Consider the following 22,619-nt stretch of genomic DNA (forward strand, 5'->3'; position numbering starts at 1 on the left):
CATCTTTATTGAAAAATAAGTAAAAATGATTTTTGTAAATGTAGTTTAAAACAAATTAATAACTCCTTACAAAGGTCTAAATCAACTTTATAATCAAAAACTACGGGAGATAGTTGATGCATTTAAAATTAAATTAAGAACATGTGCCCTTCTATTGTCTCGGCCTTTCTTTTGCTTTAAACGCTTCCTGCATCCTCCATTGCATTGCCATCACTAGATTTTTTGCTATATCTGGAGTGATTTCTGCCCTTCTGGACGTTTCTTAATACCAACTGCTGTCATTGATTCAAAAACTATTTAATTCCCATCTAGATGAGTTTAAAATACCAATTTTTTTTTCGATGGCTGTCTATATACTGTGCTGTAAATTTACTTTTTTTTTTTTTTTTTTTTGCTGTAGATATCGATAGTGTTCCGATGTAAGAAAAATTTAAAACAATAACGAATAAGTTAAGTAACTTTACTTTTTCTACCTTTATCCCTTTTCTAAAACTATTAATCAATACCTTTAATCACCATAAGATAATTGATAAATGGTTTTAGAAAAAAGCTGATTAACTCTTGAGGTTTTTAAACCCTTAAACAGTGGAACACTTTTTTCGCGGCTGCTCTTTCCAAGTGGAATACATTTTTTTTTTTTATTACCGTTTTTAATATTTTTTTATTTAAATGAGGAAAATTCTTATATTTAAGTAAAAAAAAATTGAAAAGTATTTTTTTTCACAATATTTTAATAATATTATTTAAAAAACTTTAAATTTAAAGTCTTTGGAAGTATGATAATGTTTAAAACAAAAATTAACACACAGACCAACATCACATTCAACACGTATGTATCTTGAGTCAGTTCGAATTTTGAGATTCGAAGCTTTGGATTTAAAAGAGGTGTTTATTCACGGCCGTTGAAATTAGTTTTAAAGTGGAAGGGCACAATTACAATGGCCAGCAATTTACATAAAGTTAAGGCTACAACAAAACCATGCTCAATTTTATATTTGTTACATTTATTTATCTAGCGTTTTGTAAACAAAAGAACACGTTTACCAGTATTGTCAGTTACACTGACAATACTGGTTAACGTGTTCTTGTGTTAACAAAACGCTAGATACAAGCGATAAGAATTGAATTTAAAGAGTGAAACTCATTTTACAAAGGTTCACATTGCACAAAGTTTCGTTGATTGTAAGAAAAATATCTTCTAACTTTGCAGCTTTCTAAAAACTTGATTGAGCAAATAAAAAGCCCTGGTTCCCCGTTACAATAGCCATAGTATTACCTAGGATGATACAAATAAAGTAAAAAACTTATTTACACTAGAAGTCCCACACTTTTTTATATACTTATAAACCCTAAAGTGGATCAGTTGATCCAACTTAATTGTGACTTAAAACGTATCTCTGAATGTGTTTTTTTTTAAAGTAATTTTTGCATTTTTCAGTGAATGAAATCAAAATAAATCACAAAATATTGTTTTTCAACATTATTATTTTGTCATCGGCAAAGTTTCAAAGGCGAGTTTGGATCAATTGTTCCACCTTGGGTCTCTAGTGTTAAAACAACGTAATTTTTTATTATTAAGTTGAGATAACTTAGCCAACTCATTTAAAAGAACCGCCAAAAGGAAATTTAAGTCATAAATGGCATTTATCTAACACTTAATCTTTATTTAATTTTTTTATTTTATCTATTTTTACTTATCTAAATTTATTTATTTTTTCCTTTTCTTTCCTCTCTTTTTGTTTTTAGTTTACTTTTTGAAATTACACTTACTGTCTTTTACCTGCTTAACTCTAAAGTTAAAAACATTAATCATTTCGTACAGCCATTAATATTAAAGCGCGAAAATGAATTATTTAGTGTCTATTTAATTTTTGAAATCGAATTTTTTTGTTTAATCGAGATTCGATTAAAAGTGCGACTGCCAGTTTAAACCTTTATGTGATAGCATAATTAAGTAACAGTAAAACGAAAATACGCTTTAAATAAAACAACAACATATATAGAAAAATTCGCCGGTTTTGTGTAAATTAATCTTCAAAAGCCATTCATATGTGAAAATCTTATTTTTGATATCTAGGTAAACTGCGAATATCGTCTCGTTGAATATAAAAATCTTATCGAAAAAAAATATCTTATCGTTGAAATTTTTCTTATATATCGTTGTGAAATAAACATGCAACTACTTTTTCAAAAAAACAAAATAATATTCGTTCGTTATTTCGTTGCCTATCCTCACTCTAATTTAAACTTTTGCGAACAATTCAAGGAATGATAATTTTTGGATAATTTTAATTTGCTTTTTTTTTACTTTTGTAGTTACCTTATAATCCGAAAAAAAATGATGACTCCGGAAAGTATATCAGATATTTCGTTAAAACTTTATCAAGCTGGTGTCTTAGATATGAGTATTAACCCTGATGAATTACTAACGTACATAAAGAATTTAAATGCAAGTCAAATTTTAAATATAGCAACTGCAACAGCTGTTAAGGAGGATTTGATCAACAATTTCTTTAACACGACTTTGCCATGCATCTACAATATGACGATGACAAATAATACTGAAAAATCCATGATAAGTTCTTGGTAAGTTTAATTGTTTGCTTTTTTTTTTTTTTTTTTTTTTTTGTTTGGAGGATTAACAACACTGGTCAACACTAGACCTCCTAGCCACAGTATTTTACTTTCATGGCTGGCTAAAAAACATTCTGACCGGCTAGCGATGGCATGAGAGGCTAGCCTACATTTTTGTGGCTGGCTAGCCGCCTGATTTTTTTGGCTGCTTAGCTGGCTATTATATATATTATAATATATATATATATATATATATATATATATATATATATATATATATATATATATATATATATATATATATATATATATTATACAAACAATAATAATAATTCGGACCTTTAGAATGATTGTTTCTTTTCATTTTAAAGTTTAAATTGCGCAGATGACAACTTTTCTTTTTTTTATGATAAACATTTACTACTGTTTTCGGACTGCAAGGGACTTTTTTTTATAGCGCGAAAATTAAGGTATTCGAACATACGGTATATTAACACGAGACTCATGGAATTCCATGGTTAAACCAAAAACTATATTACGAAGCGATTGGTGATGGTGATATGATAAAATTAAAAAAAAAAAATTGGACATAAAGTAATTTAAAGATTTAAATCAATTAACTAACTATGATGTAACGGGTCAATAACGGTAAAATCAATTAACTAACTATGATGTAACGGGTGGCTATGGCTACTTATTTTCATGGCTGGCGAAGGCATTTTTCACAGCTGGCTAAAAATAAAGCAGTGCTTGGCGACGGCTAGCGGCTAATGGCGGCGGCTTGCGGGTCTAGTCAACGCTGAAAACATTTCCAGAGTGCTCTTATTTGTTTTCAGCAAAGTTGAGTGTGCTAGTTACCAAAATAAAACTGGTTTTTTTTCTAGAAGCTCTTGTTTTAAATTTACACTCAGGTTAAAAATTAGTCCAAAAGTATGATTTTTTAAACACTGTGTTTGGGATAAAAAAATGTCTTTTATAAGATTTTATTGAATGGGGTGCGTGTTTGAGATCCCGATGAAGATTCCACCATCATATCAATGCCTCACCTCCCTTGGTATCGATCTTCCAATGTGCGAATATCCAGTTGAAACACTTTACATGTTTACATGTTTTTTATGTTCATGTTTTTTACACCCGAGATTTTTCAAAGTCGACTACTTATCGTTCTATCAACATAACTCATTGTAAATAACTTACTGATTTTCGATTTCCAAGAAAATTTTGGATAACCGAAACGGAACAATTCCAAGTTCTCTTTTCAAATTCGTTAATGGATTCGATAAATTTTGAGTCTTTTGTTAGCTAACTACTTTGTAGTCCATTAAACATTCCTTCTTTCAACTTTTTGTCGCTCAGTCCAGGAAATTTTTTCGACAGATCAACAAAACATTTGCCATCCTTGTTAAGTACTTTAACAAATTGTTTTGTTATATCAAGTTTTATATGAAATAGTGACAATACATTTCGATCTTGATTGACCATAGGTGGATTTCTTCAATTTTGTTTACGAAGATTTAATGACTCCCCTCAATGGCCATACTTTTTGTATCCAATGGTTGTTTTTGTCCCAGTTCTCTCACAAACATATAAAACACATATATTTAGTAGAAGCTGCTTGTTGTCCTAATCAAGTTCACCATTTTAAAATCTATACAAACTTGCCAGCTATGCACTTTATACTTCAGAATTTTTCCTAAAATTAAGAAATATTTCTATATACTTCTTTCATAGTTGAATATGCTATAGGTATAGAGCCATACTTATTTCTACTTTGTAGTAGTACACGCTTTAAACTTTTTTTACTGCTATCATTAAAAACACTAAAATCTATTGGTATATATTTTTGTAAACCTATCTTTTGCATAATTCCTTAAACATTAATAACGTATACTAAATTCTCTCCAGAGGAAAAATTAGACAAGAAACCTTTTTCTCGAGCACGATAAAATGTAGATTTTTTATCTTCTGTCAGTATATTTTTTTCTTTCAGATTAAGTGCTATGATTTCAAAACGTTCTTTTAATAGATTTAAACCAATACTAAGCCGTTTAACTCCCTTTGATGAAATGGTTGGGGATCTATCACTTGACAAGATGTTGGGGAGAGTGGGGTAATGGCGAACTCGGGGTAACTCCATAACATGGTTAAAACGGCATGATAGAAAACAATAGTTGACAATTTCTTATTTACCTCCTAGGAGGAGGTTCTATGGTCAGTTCCAGACGTGCAGTAGTGTAGAAAAGCTGCGCACGTTGTTCACGATAAAGTGATCTTAAAATTTTTCTCATAATTTCATGTAATATTTTGCTTGAGAAACATTCTATTATGGATATAAAACAACTCTTATTATTATTGATATTGAATAGTATCACAATCAAGGAGCTTTTAACACGTATTGTCTTTAGGGTATGTTAACACAACATCAATAGATAAATCGTATTTCATTTGTTTGTGTCCGCGGGGAAATAATGAACAATCTTAGTGAAGTAAATTCGAACGTCTATAGTGTTATTGAGAACACATGGACCTCAGGTGACCAGAGTTTCAATGTTTCTTACTTAAGTCAAATTTAATTTTAACAGATAAATTGTTAAATACGTAATTTCATTTAATAGAGTTAGTTTTGCAAATGAGCTAAAAAGAGTTACAAACGTATTTGTTTTATATGATCAATTGTTACGGAGAGGTAATGCTAATATGAGTACCACTGTCAGTGACTCCACTGTCAGTGACTATTTGTCGACTGGCTGAATCACTTAATCTCATTTACTAAACCAACCAAAGACGAACCGATATTATTACTCCTGGATAACTATGAGAGCCATATCAGCCTTGATTGCTATTAGCTATGTCGTCAAAGTGGAATTTTATTGTTGTCACTTCCACACTCACTTCACATCGGATGCAAGCATTAGATTTAACATACTTTGGTCCACTCAAATCTACATACAACAGGAACGTGAATTTTTTATGGCTGCAAACACAGCGGCAATCAATTTAGGCGCGAATCCAGGAATTTGAAACTGTGTGGCGAAATTTTAATTCACGGTTGAAATTTCGATAAAAGATCGATATTTTAATATTTTTTTAGTATATATTGATTGAATAAAACGTCGGTAACGTATAATGAGAGAACCGCTAAGGCCATGGCAGGAATCTCTATAGCCAAAATCCATATATTACGGCAGACAAATTTAAATTTTTAGGGATATTCCTAAAGCGAAAAAACCCAAAACTAACGTGGTTGCCGTTAAATTTAAACTATGTGGCCATTGCCACAAAGGCCACCTCTAAGATCCGTGCCTGCAATTAATCAGATTTTGTTACTCAAGGCTGTTTACCACAAAATAAAACTGATATTTAACACGAAGATTTGCACGGAGTCAAATCATCTGAAGCGTTAGTTACTGTGTCGTTGCAGCTTTCTGGTGTAGATCCGTCACCTGATGGGGCTGCAGCCTACAAACTGGCATTAGTTCAATCAAATATTGTATATCTTTCAAATATTGTCTCTGTACCTAATATGTCAAAAAAGAAAACCAGTGAAAGTTCAAGAAAGAAACATTCCATCATCAATAAGAGTTCTCCAATAAGAAATATTTTTGAGGACACACAGCAAAAGAAAATTAGGAAGGAACAAGAAGTAAAAAATACTGCTGTTAAGAGTAAGAAATGAAAGAAGAACTTTAATCAATTAGAAGCTGATCATGTACCATCATGTTAAGAAAAGAAGAGAGTCAGAGGTGATTATGAAATTTTTTTTTAATTTGCGAAGAAAAGTATCAGCATTCGCCAACAGAAGACTAGCTCATGTGTCATAAATGTCAGGCCTGGTTGCACGAGAACTACACATTGGTGAAATCACATCCCGGGGTTTTGCTTGTAATTTTTGTTTGCATCAACTTTTTTAAAATTTGACAACAATCTTTTAATATTAATATTTAAAAAATAAAATATTAATTTTATAAGATTGTTGTTGTATTAAGTTGCAATCAATCAAAAGTTTCTTGATCCGCCCATGGAAGACTGGATTATGTATTACGATTAATAAGCCTGGTTTTGGTTAGCATACCTAAAGGTTTTGTCTGTAATTTTTACACTTAATTATTGCAATTAGATATTTATTTGCTGTTACTCAACAGTGTTTGTGATTACCCCACGGTGTGTTCAGAAATACCCCACGGAACACCATTAGGCTACGTAGAGTAATTCCGGAATTCCGAAAAAATACTTAAGATTTTATATTGGTTTATCTTAAACTTCGTTTTTACAAATGCTATGTTCAAGCAAAATGTCACGGTGGGTTCGATTTTCCGTTCTAAAAAACATTTTTCCGATCGTGATAAAGCATTCATTATTTATTTGATTTAACGTCACCAATAGCTATCTCTCTTAAAAAAATTCATCTAACGACATTTTCAACTAAAAGAAAAGGTTAGATTAATTGCATGTATGAATATAAGTAAAAGAGATGTAAAAACCGTATTTCCTAATAAACATTATTAAGAGATATGGTTTTAATATCTCTTACATCAATATACTCTTCAGCGCGCTTGTTAAGACAATTTATGAAGTACCAAATATAATTTTAATTACATGCATGTTGATAAAGTTGATAAATTCAGTTAGTTACATTGATAAAGATTATTTATATAAAATGAATCTTTTAAACGGAAAGATACTTTACCCAACAGGCACAGAACCTGCTGAGTATCAATGCTTTTATTTCTCGAAAGCCAGTAGTTGCAAAGTTGTCAACATAACGAATCTGTGCATTAAATTTGTTACGGTTGTGTGCCATAAAGAATAAAGTTGAGGCCTAAATTATTTTCGTGTTTTACAGCTAATTGCCTAACAAACTTGTTATCAAAACCAAGAGTTTTTTTTAACTTTTATTGTTTTAAAGCTTCTGTTTCGCCGTTTATTATAGATTTATCTTAATTATCTTATATTTCCTTTCCTAGGTTATCCAAACATTAAACTGCCTTAAATTATTACATTTATTGGATTAAAACCAAATATTTATATGTAACATGGATTGTTATTTATCAACAGTATACGCATTTTTGCTTCAGTAATTGAGGAACCAAGGTATTTGTAGAGCGTTCTTTCAAAAGGGACATAAGTCCATTTTTGCTGAAATTGAACTTTGATTAATTTTAGATTCTATTGTGTAAATGGCACAAGTCGAACTATATCAATATGAAAAATTATACATCCACTTTTTTTTCTATATTAAAATCATGAAGTTATTTCAGAAGGGCAAAAGGTTCAGTTTCAGAAAAATGTACAAGAAAAGAAAGAAGAAAACGGTTTGTAGCTACTTCCGAATCATTATGAACCTAAAATGGTTTGTAAACATTCAAAAAACAACAGTACTGTTGATAGGAGTTGCGATACAGTTCATTTCTTTCACATACTATGGAAGAAGAAAAAGTGTTCGAGTATATCTTCTGTTATAAAATTATGGAGAAACTGGAAGCTTAGAAATAGAAACCAAGGCAACATAGATGTTTTAACACTTTCTAAATTTAGCAAGATTTTTAACCCAATTTTGGATATTGGATTGAACATTGTGTAAAAAATCTCTTTAAATTTAGAAATCCAAAAACAAATGTCAGTTCTATTTGTGAAACACAAGAGTTGATAAGAAAAATATTTGATATGAAACTAAAGTTTGAAGACGTTTGATAAAATTTGCTAAATATTAAAAATTTTATATCTAAAAATTTGCTAAATATAAAAGTTTGCTAAATGATAAACTAAAATTAGAAGAATTTGCTAAATATTGTCTGCACAAATTAAAAGCAAAAAAATTCCACTCCTTTATGAAAGAGAAAAATGAAAATGTCATTAAAGAATACTTTGACCTGCAAGAAAATTAACGAATATCTAAATTAAGCATTGGTGAAGTATTTCATACTCAATAAATTTGGCAAGATAAGGTTAACCACTTTATTTACATCTGGTTGGAAACTCAGTGGTAGAGGATCTAATAGAGATTCACTACTTGTCTAAATTAGAAAAAGATTTAGTTACAGAAAGAGGAACTAATGTACAATAAGACTTACATTTATTTTTTGATGCTTGTTCATCATAAAACAAAAATTTTATTGTTTTGTATTGTTTTAAAAATTTTTTTTTAAAAAAAGGACAACTATTTTCAAAAATGTCTGAAGCAATGCCGAGACCATAAGAAAACAAAGTCAAACAGGAAAAGAAAACAAATCTAAAAAAAGTTAATGGGTTTCTTTGAGGTATTAGTGCATGATAATAACGGACTGCATTTTGTTTAAACACAATAAAAGTATACGAAGTGGATGAAATACTTATGCCACGAGCCATTTTGTTTGAACTTGATAAAAAATATTCTACTAAACTTTTTTTTTTTTTTTGTCAGTATTACGTTCTTTATTATTTATCTTTAAGTGAGCTTATTTAAATTTATGATCTAAAAAAAAATTTAATACCAAGTCCAAATAAACTTTTGTTTGAAACATTACGGTGTCATACATCAGGGGATATCAGTAAATTAATTCAAGTGGTAAATAGAGGTAAAAAGAAATCGAATACTCATTTAGAACCATGTAATGCTTGACTCAATAATTTAATTACATCATAGACATCTTTAGTTGTTAAAAAAATCTTCGTTCAATGAGTGCAATTAATTTAATTAAGTATTTAAAGAATACAATCTGCAACATGCTTTGAGGTGAAGCTGAAAGCCTTGAGAAAACGTTTCTTCACATTTTGAAGAATAATTGCTCCTTCCCAGTCTGCGCATTAAACATATTTCCGACATCAAATAATGCCGATTGTAGTTTTTATTATTTTAAATAGCGCGCGTATGAATTTTGAATTGTTACAAAAAATTGAAATCCTGGAGAGGATCTTCACTTATCATGTAACAATGATAAAGTGGTTATAATATAAGAGTGGTTCTAGGAATATATGTTACATCATTTTTATAAGTCTATACAAATAAACTTAATTCGCAAACATTAAATCATTCGAAATATAAATTTATCACAAAAATTTTTATTTCTCTAAAGAAATGTGGCTTTGCCCTTTTTGAAAATCCTCACATTTTAAACCGTCAAAAGTATACATAAAAAAAAAAGAGAAAACTTTAATAGTAAAATTCTTTTTATAAAACTCACAATAAACTACTCCTTATAAAAGCAAAAATTATAAAAGTTTTCATAGAACATGTAAAATGAGGCATATATCCCTTTTGAATAAATACTCTTCATTTATGTGAACTATTTTCATATGATCACAAAAAGTGAGGTAAATTGTTTTCAGATAAATAACTATCTTTAACATAGGATACTTAAAAGATACTTTAATTTTAACTTAACTCCACTTCCCAATCACCATGGTGCCATGCTGACTTTGTGCATGAAAACTATTTTTTTTAGTAAATAAGTTTGCGTGAGATTTCATTAAATCAACTGTATATTATAAGCGATGGTTTAAAAATAATTTAAAGAATGATTTTATTTAAAGTGTAAAATTAGTTAAGCAATTAATTGAGTGCATGATGAACGTTAAGTGTTTACTTCCATTTTTTCTTATTTTAGTTTTTTCATTTCTACTACTGATGATATTGCAGTTCAAAGTTGTAATATTGGAGGAATGAATTTAACAGTGTTTAGTGTGATTGTTCTCTTTTCTGTAAGAATTTTTTCATAAATGTTTCACTTAGTTTAGAGATAAAATTTATAGAGACAGGGCGATTGTAGGTGAAATCCCAGCAAGTAAACAACGTTGAAACACGTTGATCGACGTTGATCAACGTTATTTCAACGTTGTTTCAACGTTGTGTGCTTGCTGGGGTATTTGTGAAATGTTAAATAATGAATTGTAATTTGTATATGTCAGTTGCATGCATTTTAATACATATAAAATCTATGAGATTTTGAGTTAAAAACTCAAAGAAACATGCAAAAATGTTTATAAATAAATTTGTTATGCATATAAATTTAAAAGTAGAAATCAATATCACTCTTTTTTTAAATTAAAACTATTTGTTATTTCTACAACAGTATTTTTGCTTGCTGATACTAATGCTATGCACGAAAAGAAAATACATAGCTCCTTGGTGTTGCTGGGGACATCCTGGATATGTGCTGTATGTAAATATCGTTTAATTTTGGAGATTTTTCAATTTTTAATTTTATTCTTATATTAACCAGTCATCCGATTTATCATAATCTTATTCATAAATTTATTTATTATCATAGTATTTATTGCTATAATTCTTATTTAATAAGCTTTTTACAATATTTTAATTAGTTTAGCATAAGTTCCATCCTTTTTTTCAACCAACCTGTAAATATAATTTAACCATTTAAAGCATATAATATTTCCTTTTTATAGGAAATCTGAAAATTTAATATAAAATCAATTTTTGTTAATAAAGCATCATACTATGTAAGTCCATATCGCACTTGTTTTATTTAAATTTAAACTAGCCTTGTGACACCTTGAACTAACTAGAAATATGCCACCAAAGGTTGTTTAGTTTCTTAAAGGATTATTGAAATTTGTCTCCAAAGTCCTGTTTTAAATTTAAATAGACTTAAATAAAATACAACCTATAAAGAGCTGTTTGTTGTTTATCATAACAGATTTTTCTTGGTTTACCAACAATCTTTGAAAGAAACAGAAATTTTCTTCAAAATTTTAGTAAGAAGTATAGTTAGTTAATTTCAGTAGCAGCACCATAAAATCATAAGCATGGTGCTTCACCACAACTTTGGTTTTGAACCTTAGAAAAAGTTAATAATGCAATAACATTATTACTACAGAAGCACTATAGCAAAGAGGTGTGTGGTGGTATTTTGTTTCACTTGGGTAATGTCTAACTGCGATCTAAGGGCTTTTATTACTTCTATCACCACCATATAAAGATTAATAAAATTTCAGAAGTTTTTTTCTTGTTATAGATATTTCAGATAATTTAATATATATTTTTTAAACTTGTGAGATATTGACAAATAAAGATTTATAAAAGGTTTTTCCTTTAAAAAAAAGGAAAAGCATTTGTTTTTTGAAAATATTACTCTATTTAGTTGATAAAAATGTAGAAATGTACAGTTGCAATTGTATAAAACAAAATAAATTTAGTCTGATTTCAGACTTTAGTTTGAACACATGTATAGTAATATATTTTATATATATTTACTTGTACATAAATATACATGAACACATACATATTTAGTCTTTAGATCTAATCATTTAATTCTTAATACACAAGCTAAAAAAAATTTGCTTTTTAAATTCATTTTGTATAAGGTATGCTGAATGTTTTAAAACAGTCAATAATTATTTTTGTAAATTTTTATTTGCTCTTTTCATCAAAAAACTTATTTACATATATGTACAAATCTGGTGGTAAAAAATGTGGAGACTATAGCTAGAATCAGTGAATGAGGGTTATTTAGACAAAATGTTGCCTTGAAATAACCTTCTTAAAAGACAGATGTCCCCAGTTCAAGTGTTAGATCTATGGAGCAAAAACCAAAATGAATATGTTATTAAAGTTTTTGCATGTAGAACCTTATAAATGACTTAAAACCAGCTTTCTAGTTTACTAATTAAAACCAATATGAAATTAAGAAAATAAAATTTTTTGATAAAACCATAGATAAAGATTTGAAACTATGATTAATGTTTGTCTTTTACATATAATTAACTAAAAACAAATTAATATAAATATTAATGATAAAAACAAACTTATAATGGATGAAAAATCAGCAAGACTTCATTATAATTAAATTCATTGGAAAAAGTGTTCTCAATTGACAAAATGTATAGGTTATTGAGCTTTTCTTGAAAAAATCACTAAATGCATATAACTTTTAACAAATTGAAAATAAATAGTTGCTTCTAGAAAAAGAAGCTTTGAAAAGTTTCTTTTTCTAGAAGCAACTGTAGCAAGAATTGTTAGAAAGATTTAATTTATTGCATATTATTAAGATAGTTAATTGCATAATTAATATATTTGGAAAATCACAATATTCTTATGTTTTGAAAAAAAACTGTAAAACCTAATCCAGGTTGTTATTTTTTGAAATAGGAATTATGGAAGTTAATAATGGCAGCTCCTCTACAATATTACCATCAATATCCTTCGTTTCACCAACTGTATTTTCTCTAGAAACATACTGAAAATTAACAAATCATTTCTTTTTAACTCTTTTAATTTGTATCAGAGTCTAAAAGGAATTCTAATGCCCTTGCAATTCTTCAAATTGGTTATGTAATTGCAATATTGCCATTACAAAAATTTTGTTAAATAACTTATTTTAAATGTTACTTTTGCATCTGCAATTGTTTCATCATTACTTTCAAATAAAAATTACTTAATTCTTTTGCTCACTCTCATCCCTTCAAAAACCAGTTCTACTTTTAATTCCACAGCAATTTATTTTGCACTTGTTATTGCTGTTGCACAGCTTGTCAATCTCATTATGACTTTACCCACTTTTACAGCGGTGGCCAAAAGTCTTGGAACAAAACATTTAACGACCAAAAAAATTTATTTTTGATCTAAAGTATAAATTTTGAAGGTTTGAGGTATATTTTTAAAGAGAGTGTTGTTTAAAAAAATACTTACAACTTATTTATTTTTTTATTTATTTTACTGTTATCGTTTATTATTTTTAGTATAAAAATTTATCATAACATAAAATATGTTGTTCCAAGACTTTTGGCCACCACTGTATGTTTGTTCCATGATGGAAATAGCAGTTGCTAAATTGATCAACATATATTTTGCAATTGTTTGCTTACATAACTTATTTGGAATAAAATATCATACCAAACAAAAATTGAAACAAGATCACTAAAGTTCTTGAATTCTTTACATACTGACACTACTTCACTTTGGATTCTTGAAAAATAAGTTTGCTGTGGAACTTTAGAAAGTGTCAGTTGAAAATTTTGAAAAAATGGTTAACTGCAAGGTCTACAGCAATTGCCTTTGCTAACTTTGCCCTAAGGCTAGGCCCATATGCATATATAAGTATACATGACTGAGTATATGTATATGTGTTTGTGTATATGTATATGTTTGTATATATATGTGAATATATATTTGTATAAATATATGTGTGTAAATACATACATACATACATACATACATACATATTTATACAGCATTGGCCATTAATAACAATCCATCACGTTATTGTGATATGAATGTAAGTTTGAAATAGAATATTTTATTAATTAAAACTTTTAATTATTAAAATATTTAATTTCAATGTCTTTTAATTTAAAAGAGATTTTTTCTTCAATTTTGTTTTATTCAAATAAGTCAAATAATCACTCTATTTACTTGTTTCTATGTAATAATAAATAAAAAGATTAAAAGATAAAATATTGAAATGAAAACATGTGTTCATATGTATAAAAAAAAAAAGTGGCCAAAATAAACAAACCACATCAACAACATTAGCTAACTATGAGAATAAAAAAAATAAAAGAACTCAAAAAAAAAAAAAAAAGTTATTATTTTGTTGACAATCCTTTAGCTTTTAAGCATTTATTTATCCATTTTGTCATGGAATTCACTAAATTCTGAATAAAATCTTTTGGAAAATTAAGTAATTTTGTTAATTCTTCTTTTAGCTGGTTCAGATCTTTTATATCAATTTTACCAAGATTTTGGTCTAACCAAGACCACAAATTCTCTATGCAATTGAGATCTGGGCTATTGGCAGGCTAAGGCATGACTTTAATGTTATTTTCTTCAAACCATTGCTTGCAAATCTTAGCAGTATGATATGGAGCATTATCTTGTTGGAAGATAATTCCCATGTCTTTTTCGAAAATGTCAATAGATGGCATCAAATAATTATCCACTACATCAAAATATCTTTGTGAATCAAGCCTTCCATCAAATAATTTGAAGCAACTAACACCTTTATTGTTCATGCAGGCCCAGATGCCTATACTGCAACTGCCTTGATTTGTTCTATACATAGAACAATCTGGGTGCATTTTTTCATTTGGCGTTCTTCTCAGCATTATTGGGTGTTTTCTTGAATCAACCTTAATGTTTATTTTATCACTGAAAAGTTTGTTGTACCACATGCTCTTAGACCAAATTTTAAGAGCTAACCACCATTTTTCTTGCTTTCTGATGTTTTTTGATAGACAGTATTTTGCAAGTAGCTCGCCACATGTAATTGTGTTTCTGTAGTACTCTTCTAATTGCTTAAGTACTAACAACACCAAAAGAAGCTTCTAGCCTATTTCAACCGAGATCAGTAGATGATAACTTTCTTTTTTTTTTTTTCACTATGCAAATAAGTGAATGATTTCCAGTTTCCAGATTTCAGAAACACTTTTTTTTTAACTATAGAGTAAACCTTGGATGTAATTAAGGTCTTATTTGAGTCCCACCACTTGAATCTGGTAGTTACTTTGGTCCAATTGGTGTGTATGTGTTAATACTTTAATTTAGACTGGTGTTATTTATTTTGACTTTTTGTATTTCATTATTAAAACTTTTTTCAGGACAATAAACATGCTTGATGATTACAGAAATCGTCTTGGAAATACTTTAGCTTTTGGTGTTACTGTGTCCACATGCTTTAATGTACTTTTTGGTAGTTACCAATATGTACTGGGAAATGACATAGCAAATAGACTATCTTTATTATCTTCTTATCAAATGGGTGAGTGGCTAGTTTAAATCAATATAATTGCTTATTCTTTTGGAAGTAAAGCAGTTCAAAATTTGTGTTACCAAAGTAACTAGCAAGTATTTGTTTGTAATAGAAGTCATGGTGTTTTTTAAGAAAAGTTAATTAAAGTTTATCTATGGTATTATTAGCTGCATTGTAATTGTATTTCAATTTACTTCAGACAAATTTATTATTAGTTGATGGGATGTTATTTAAAATTTTATTTTGTATTTTTTAAAAAATTAGTTGAAAATTAGGAGCCTGAGGGTTTTTTTTAGTTTTTTTTTTTAAAAGTCTCATGAAAAAAAAATCTTATGTTAAATTGCATGACAGAAAAATGTATTTCTTAAACTGATATGCAACTTCACTAATTCTATAAGTTTTTTTAACTTGAGTTTAAGCGTGTAAATATATTTAAAAAACAAGCCAGAATATTTAATTCAAAAAATAAAAAAAGAAGGCTTGGAAAGCAGTAAGTGAAGCAACAAAATGGCAGATAATAAGTGTAAAAGATGGCTTTAGCTTTAGCAATAGGGATTTTACTAGAAAATGACCAATATCTGAAGATAATACATGAAGCTAATAGAAAATCAATGCTGACTTCCAGTGATGGCACAGAAGATTAAGGCAGTGTAAAAAAAATTACTAGGATTGTGAAAAAGTGGAAGAAATTATTTTTTGATTAAGTTTCTATCAAGTATTTAACATGCTCACAATCCAATGGATTTACTCCACTTCTTCTCCAGTAGTTCATTCTATCACATCAGTATGAATCAGATGTTCAAACCAATTGAACTTAAATTTGCTATAATCTTTACCAAAATTATTGTGCATTTGCTAAATGCACAAAAATTTTGGTAAAGATTATTCATGGTGTTGTTGCAGATTTTTGATCTGTGCTGTGCAGATCAACTTCAATTCTTCTATAAACACATTTAATTATATTTTTAAGGATGAACAGTAGGAAATGTTGAAGCAGATCTATGTAGTGTGTTTATAATCAATTGATGGGTATCAGTTGACATTAAACGTCCACGTTTTTTCAAGTTGTAAATGTTGCTGAAATAAAAAATTGCTTACAGCTGGAAAACAAAAAATGAATTACAAGATTGGAATTATCAAATGTGTTTTTTTTTATTGCTTTGTAATAGTGCTTTCAAAGTTTTTCACACAACCTTTAATAAGCAAGGAAAGCAAATTTTGTGTAAAAAGATTTTATCTAAAGAGAATGCCAATAACTTTGTCACACCAAGTTTAGAAGGCAGTGATGGGAGTGTTATTGTTTGGCTTTGCTTTTCTAATGTTATAGGTTTGTGTGATATTTTTAGGTTAGAATAAGATAGAATCTTAAATTAATTTTTTTTAAATACTAATTTTGTTATTTTTGTTGTTTTTAAATGACATTTAGATGCAGAGTTTCTATTAGATTTCTTTCCACTTAAACTTTCATTCAAATACAAACATAATTACTGTAGTGCCTTGCCCCCTCATTTATAAAAATTCAAAAATTTATGTTCTGAAGTTACATTATATATAAAATAGTTCATTTCATATTGCTCAAAGTTTTGTGGTAGGTTTTAATGTTACATATATTGAGCATTTACATTTTAATCATCAAGTAAATTTATGTTGAACCTGGAAATTTTTGTTCTAAACTTAAAAGATTTTTTTTAGCACTTAGAAGTTAATGGAACATCATAAATTATGTAATTTGGACCCAAAAATGACTTAAGTATTTAATATTAGACTAATTATACTTTATTAAGTGAAGCAATAACAATGTTAGATTGTAGGAAAACTTATTTACTTACAGCAAAGCTTACTTCAATAATAATTATTATGGAGTTTTTGCTAAACAGGTATTTTGTAATAATAGGAGTAGTATAATTTTTTTTTAGGGGAGGACACATTGGTTTGTTTTATTCAAGAAAGAAAAAAATTACACAAGCAATTACACAAACTTTAAAAGTATGTTAAATGGAATGAATTAAGATAAATTTAAAATAGCTTTCCATTTTTTATCTTCAAAACTTTAAATTCAAAAAATTAATATTAAAATAAGTAGTAACTGTTAAAAAAAGCTCTCTTTTAAAAAATTTATCAGTTGTTTTGTAATCTTAGTTTTTTAAATTGCATTTCTTAAAACATTTTAATTGGAATCTGCCTCAAAAGTACACATATTGCACTTTTTTGCTCCACTTTTATTTAAGTGTTTTTTTGCTATGAATATAGTTAATAACAAAAACAGGTCGTTTGTAAATTATTTGGCATTTGATAGACTTCAGTATCAGTAAAAAAATAATTTTTATAACAATAAGATGCTTTAACTATTTATAATTAATTGAATTTTTTTTAGCTATTAAGCATATAAATTTTCTTATTTTGTTGCTAGTATTAAAATATCAAAAAGCACCAAAGTGATTATTAAGGTTAGGCATAGATGACTTGTAAAAATTCAGATGTTTAAAGTTAAATTGTGTATGTTTAAAAATTAGAATGTCTTAAAACAAGGCTAAATTAAAGTTAATGAAACCAATCATTTTTTTTTATGCAGCATTTAAGTAGAATTACTTAAGCATTCAAAATGTGGGGATACAATAAAGTTTAGTATTTTATATTTTAAAATCATGAAATGTTGCAAGACACTACAGTAACTTAATATCTTCTTTGATTCCCATTTTATGAAACTTTGAATAAATTTTAAACAAAAAATGTTACTCTGTCAACTTTTTGAAAGCACTGAATTTTACTCTAAATTTTCAATTGTTTATTTTCAAATAGTATTTCTGAAGATATTGTTTGCTGCATTAATATCTCTAGTTGGAACTCCATTTTTAATTAGCCAAAGGATGAAAAATCAACTTATAGGGAGTTTCTTGGGTCTCAGCTATTCTGTAACATGGTAATATTTATTATTCTTAAATTATTCCTTTTAGTTTATAATATTATCGGTATATTTTTTTTATTTCTGTCATACAATGCAGTTATTTTCCTTTTTTTTTCAACAAACACTCTGATCAGAAGTTGGATTTTGATTACATCCATATTTGAAAAATGAATTAAAGTTTCCATAACTAAAATTTTCTATAAAATCCTATAAACTAAATGCTGAAAACTTGTTTTTATAAAAAATTGCTTCACCATCAAAAATTCACTGAATAGTTGATTACTACAGTGGAAAGTATAGCAGAGATATCTTAGTAGTTTTGAATAACTGTATATGATGGTGTACAACACGTTTTAATATTTAGACAGGATCAAAAATTCTCCATAAAGGCGTAAAAGGAGGAAAACATTAATCTGAAGAACATGCACTTTAACTTTATACATTTTTTACAAAACATTAGACTTCTTTTGAAGAGTTAAAACTACGAAGTGGGCTTTCTTATTTACTGGCACCACCTAATTAAAAGTTTATTTAAATAATTGTTGGCAGAACAATCAACAGGTAAGTTGTTCATCTACAAGATGTTGTTCATCTACAGCTAGACTCAAATGTTGGATATTGTTCATCTAGTACCAGCATCAAATGTTATAATAGATATCTGACATCACTTGCATAAAAAAAATGCTGTAGGTAATTGTTTTGGCTGTGCAATATTCTTTCATACATCGAACAAAGATTACTTAACTTGAATCTATAAAACTTTAATTCAATCGTGGTAAATAATTCTAACTTTTCACAAGTGTTAATTTGTGGATAGGTTAAAAGCAACTTCAATTTTATTGTTAAACTTTGTCCAGTATGACTCTTATAATTTTGCTATTTTGATAAAGAATTGTAGATATAATGAACATTTTTTGCCTAATTCCTCTGATTGAGAAGCTAGATTGCTGCTCTCTAAATGAGGAAATTTTATCTCTTATCCTTTGAAAAAGTAACTTTTGTTGAACTTGTTTAAATTGTATTATTCATATTTAAACACTTATTTATATATAAACACTTTACCACAATTGAGAGTTTAATTTATTGAAAATTGAGTACAGTTTAGAACAAATCTTTTTTTTCTTTATTATAGTTTAAAAAAGCATATAACTAGTCTTGTTGAATGCATCTTATATGCGAAAGAGTTTTTTTTTTTCTCTCATAATTATTAAATTTTTAATGAAAAAAAAGTTTGACAGTTTACTTTATAGAATAAATTGTATTTACAAAAATGTGCTTCAAGTGTTATTGATAAATTCTACTGTCTCTACTCTGGTTTTTTTATTGGCGAAGATTGAGTAAAAAGGCTTAAAATCACAAATAGCAAATAATTTACATTTGTTGCTGCTATTTATGATGTTAGGTTTATCCTTTCACATTAAGGACTGTGATAAAATCAGCTAGAAAATAATTTTTCGGTATGTGTTAGTATACCATTTTATTACTCTTTCAAATTTATTATTCTTAAAAGTGGAATTTAAAACTTATTTTTGGTTTTTCAACTAGCTAGAGACTACAGCAGTTGTAGTCTGCAGTGATGTCAAAGCATATCTCTGCTGCTGCTAATGCAGCAGGAGGGATGTTTTTATGAAATATAGTGCTTCTTTTCAAAAATTATTCTCTTCAAAAATCATCAATTAATCACTTTACATCATTTTATTTCACTTATTTAGGCTTGGTCTTGAAATGTATACAATCAATGCTTCTGTTCAGAAATGCTGGGAAAAATACAAAACTGCAAAAGATGTTGTAAGAAAAACAATCTTCCAACAAAATATTCATTCATGTTTTCTTGAAAAATATGCATTATTGTTTGTGAACAATGAGTTTATAACATAAATGCAGTTATCTTCATTAGATTTAACTTTGGTGTTCTGCTTTTCTAGATAAGTGGTATTATCATGGTAATCATTGATCTACCCAAATATATTTGCCTTGTTTTATTGATCATGAAATTTCTAGTTTTTCTTACAATGATTATTACTTCAATCTTGTTAAAAAGAAGAGTTGGCAAGGTTTCTAAACAAATTTTTTGTTCATCAACTTTATTATTTCAAAGGAAAGTTTTTTGAAATAGATTATTTCTTTAACTTAAATGCCTCTTGTTTTACAATGGTTGTTTAGTTTATTGGTGTGAATTTGGCAGTAGATAAAAACTGGCAAGAAGATTATGCTTATAAGCATGTGTCAGGGTTATTGGAAAGTAAACCTTTTTTAAAGTAAGAATGAAATATACTTTAGTTAGTTGAACAAAAAATTCAAACATGCATTGCATGTAAAAAAATATCTGTATTAATATATGTTTATCATGATAGCACAGTAGGATGACTGTATTTTAATAACGCAATAATTTTTTTATACAGAACATTAGATGATGTGAAGCTTTCAGAGAAGATTAAAACAAAGTTGAAATCAAAGCTTTACACCATTAAGCCTGGTATGAATTTATCAAATTTGTTTACAACATAATCTTAAGTACTATATTGTGTTAGATAGTGTGTAAGTAGTGAAAAATATTATTATAGTTTTTTTATCATATAGAATTCAAATATTCAATCAGAGTATTGGCTGCAGTTTTTGTGGCAACATTTGCTAATTATATTGTAAGTTTAATAGTTTTATTAAAATACACTTTTCTTTGAAAACAGTAATATTCAAATTTAATTTGTTATGATAGCTGCGGTAGTAGCTCCTGTAGTTCAGACCTTTTCAGTAATTCTCAAAATTCATTCTCAAAATATTTTTTAACTCAATTACAGCTTAGTTTATAACATTTTTTTCTTTATTTTATGTATATTCTACTGTTAAACATTTAGATTTAGTTTTTCAACCTTGTAAAATGTTTTCATAAAATATGTTAAAATATTTAAATAGAAAACTAAAAACTGGTAAAGATTTACAATTTAAAGTGTTCTCATTATCTTCTTTATAAGTACTCAAACAAGTTTTTAAACTGTAGATGGACTTTTTTTAAGCTTTTGCATAGATTAAGTTTATTTAAATTGACGTTATTAAAATGTGTTTCCCAGTAAAACATAATCACACTAAGACTCCTAATATAAACATGCTTTCAATTAAAGTGTACTAAAAATTGTTGGTTTCTTGTTCCAATAGAAAAGTATTGTTAACTGTAATCAACAGTTATAGTCTTTATTAGCGGCATTTTTCTCTTGCAAATTGTTAATGTAATCTTGCTAATTACTAATGTAATATAGTAACTTGTTATAACATCTATCTTTGAAAATAAATAATATTCACATCTTTAGCATCAGTTTTTATAAAATTGTAAAAAAAAATACTATTAATTTGATTATAAAGTTTACTAATTTTCATTATTTTTGTTGTTTTATTATCATGTTATATTGTGAAAAGGAGTATATATTTTGTATAAGAGAGAATCTGAGTATTTGCTTAACAATACAGCAGTTTTATTGTTTGTTACTTTTTCTTTCTTTTTACAATTAAGCCATTAGCTATAAAGTTATTAGTTGTTACTATGTTTAAACTTAGTTATTGGGATATATTATTTACTTCTATGGAGTTTTGTTCGGAATTGGCCAAGAGAATTACCTTTTACAAGAAAGTGTAAAGTTGATGGTTGTTAAAAACACAGGAATTCCTTTGAGAGATCTAAACTATTACATCACTTGTGGCAAAAGTAAGTTTTTTAAATCACTTATTGCCAAAATTAGTATTTAGACCCAATCACTTTTGAAAAATTTATCATATCAAAACTTCGATAAGTGGCACAATAGAGTTATCAAAATGGAGTTTCAATAATGATAAATAAATGTTGTCATATCATTTCAAACGGTATTATCAAATTAAGTTTAAATATATTATTTTGGTCTTTTTAACAAGATATGACAAGAGATGACAATATTATTGATATTTTTAACAATGTTAGTTATATTTGATAATGTTTATTGCTGATTTAAGTTTATTTATTAAGTAAAATGCTAAAAGCAGTAAAGTACTTCAGTTAAAGAAACTGAGCCAACACTCTAATATTTGCTTTTAAAATGCATATTAATGCATTAATCAGCAAATAATCAAATGCAAAAATAAATTCAATTCAGATTGTAAGATCTACCATATAGTCTGGCCTACAAAAACAAACAAAGTAAGTTTGGAAAGTGTCAATTAATAGTGAAAATGGGAGCTTAAAAATCTGTAAAAAAGAAAGGTTTTATTAGTTAGGACTTAAACAGAATAAATTTTTATAAATTTTCTGCTAACCCATTATATGGAATGTTATAGAAGTCTTGATTTTGGTTTCTAACATCAAATAAAATTGTCTTAAACAATTTTTTAAATAATATAAATACAAAGGGATGTACCTACATACTTCGAAAAAGTATGACTCATACTGGATTCGAAAGCTATTGAATTAAAATATGTTTGAATATTATATAACA

At 27.7% G+C, this 22,619-nt stretch overlaps 1 protein-coding gene and 1 pseudogene across 1 annotated transcript in view; both read left to right on the forward strand.

Moving 5' to 3' along the window:
* The first annotated feature begins 2,008 nt into the window (after window positions 1-2,008).
* The window catches only part of LOC149893413 (stimulated by retinoic acid gene 6 protein-like), a 34,032-nt gene continuing 13,421 nt past the window's right edge, over window positions 2,009-22,619 (forward strand). Inside the window, exons 1-12 of the mRNA XM_090073754.1 lie at window positions 2,009-2,077; window positions 2,317-2,586; window positions 10,158-10,251; window positions 10,623-10,708; window positions 15,106-15,266; window positions 18,057-18,177; window positions 19,875-19,950; window positions 20,088-20,216; window positions 20,326-20,420; window positions 20,565-20,638; window positions 20,743-20,804; window positions 21,712-21,859. Of these exons, the coding sequence (XP_089929880.1) occupies window positions 2,339-2,586; window positions 10,158-10,251; window positions 10,623-10,708; window positions 15,106-15,266; window positions 18,057-18,177; window positions 19,875-19,950; window positions 20,088-20,216; window positions 20,326-20,420; window positions 20,565-20,638; window positions 20,743-20,804; window positions 21,712-21,859 (1,294 nt within the window). The 5' untranslated portion in view covers window positions 2,009-2,077; window positions 2,317-2,338. The remainder of the gene's footprint in view (window positions 2,078-2,316; window positions 2,587-10,157; window positions 10,252-10,622; window positions 10,709-15,105; window positions 15,267-18,056; window positions 18,178-19,874; window positions 19,951-20,087; window positions 20,217-20,325; window positions 20,421-20,564; window positions 20,639-20,742; window positions 20,805-21,711; window positions 21,860-22,619) is intronic.
* On the forward strand, window positions 5,043-6,485 carry LOC149893414 (uncharacterized; annotated as a pseudogene).

The sequence above is a fragment of the Hydra viridissima genome, unplaced genomic scaffold (genome assembly GCF_058129835.1).
Source record: "Hydra viridissima isolate aposymbiotic clone 2 unplaced genomic scaffold, HvirCarnegie_v1 scaffold_1, whole genome shotgun sequence".
Classification (NCBI taxonomy): domain Eukaryota; kingdom Metazoa; phylum Cnidaria; class Hydrozoa; order Anthoathecata; family Hydridae; genus Hydra; species Hydra viridissima.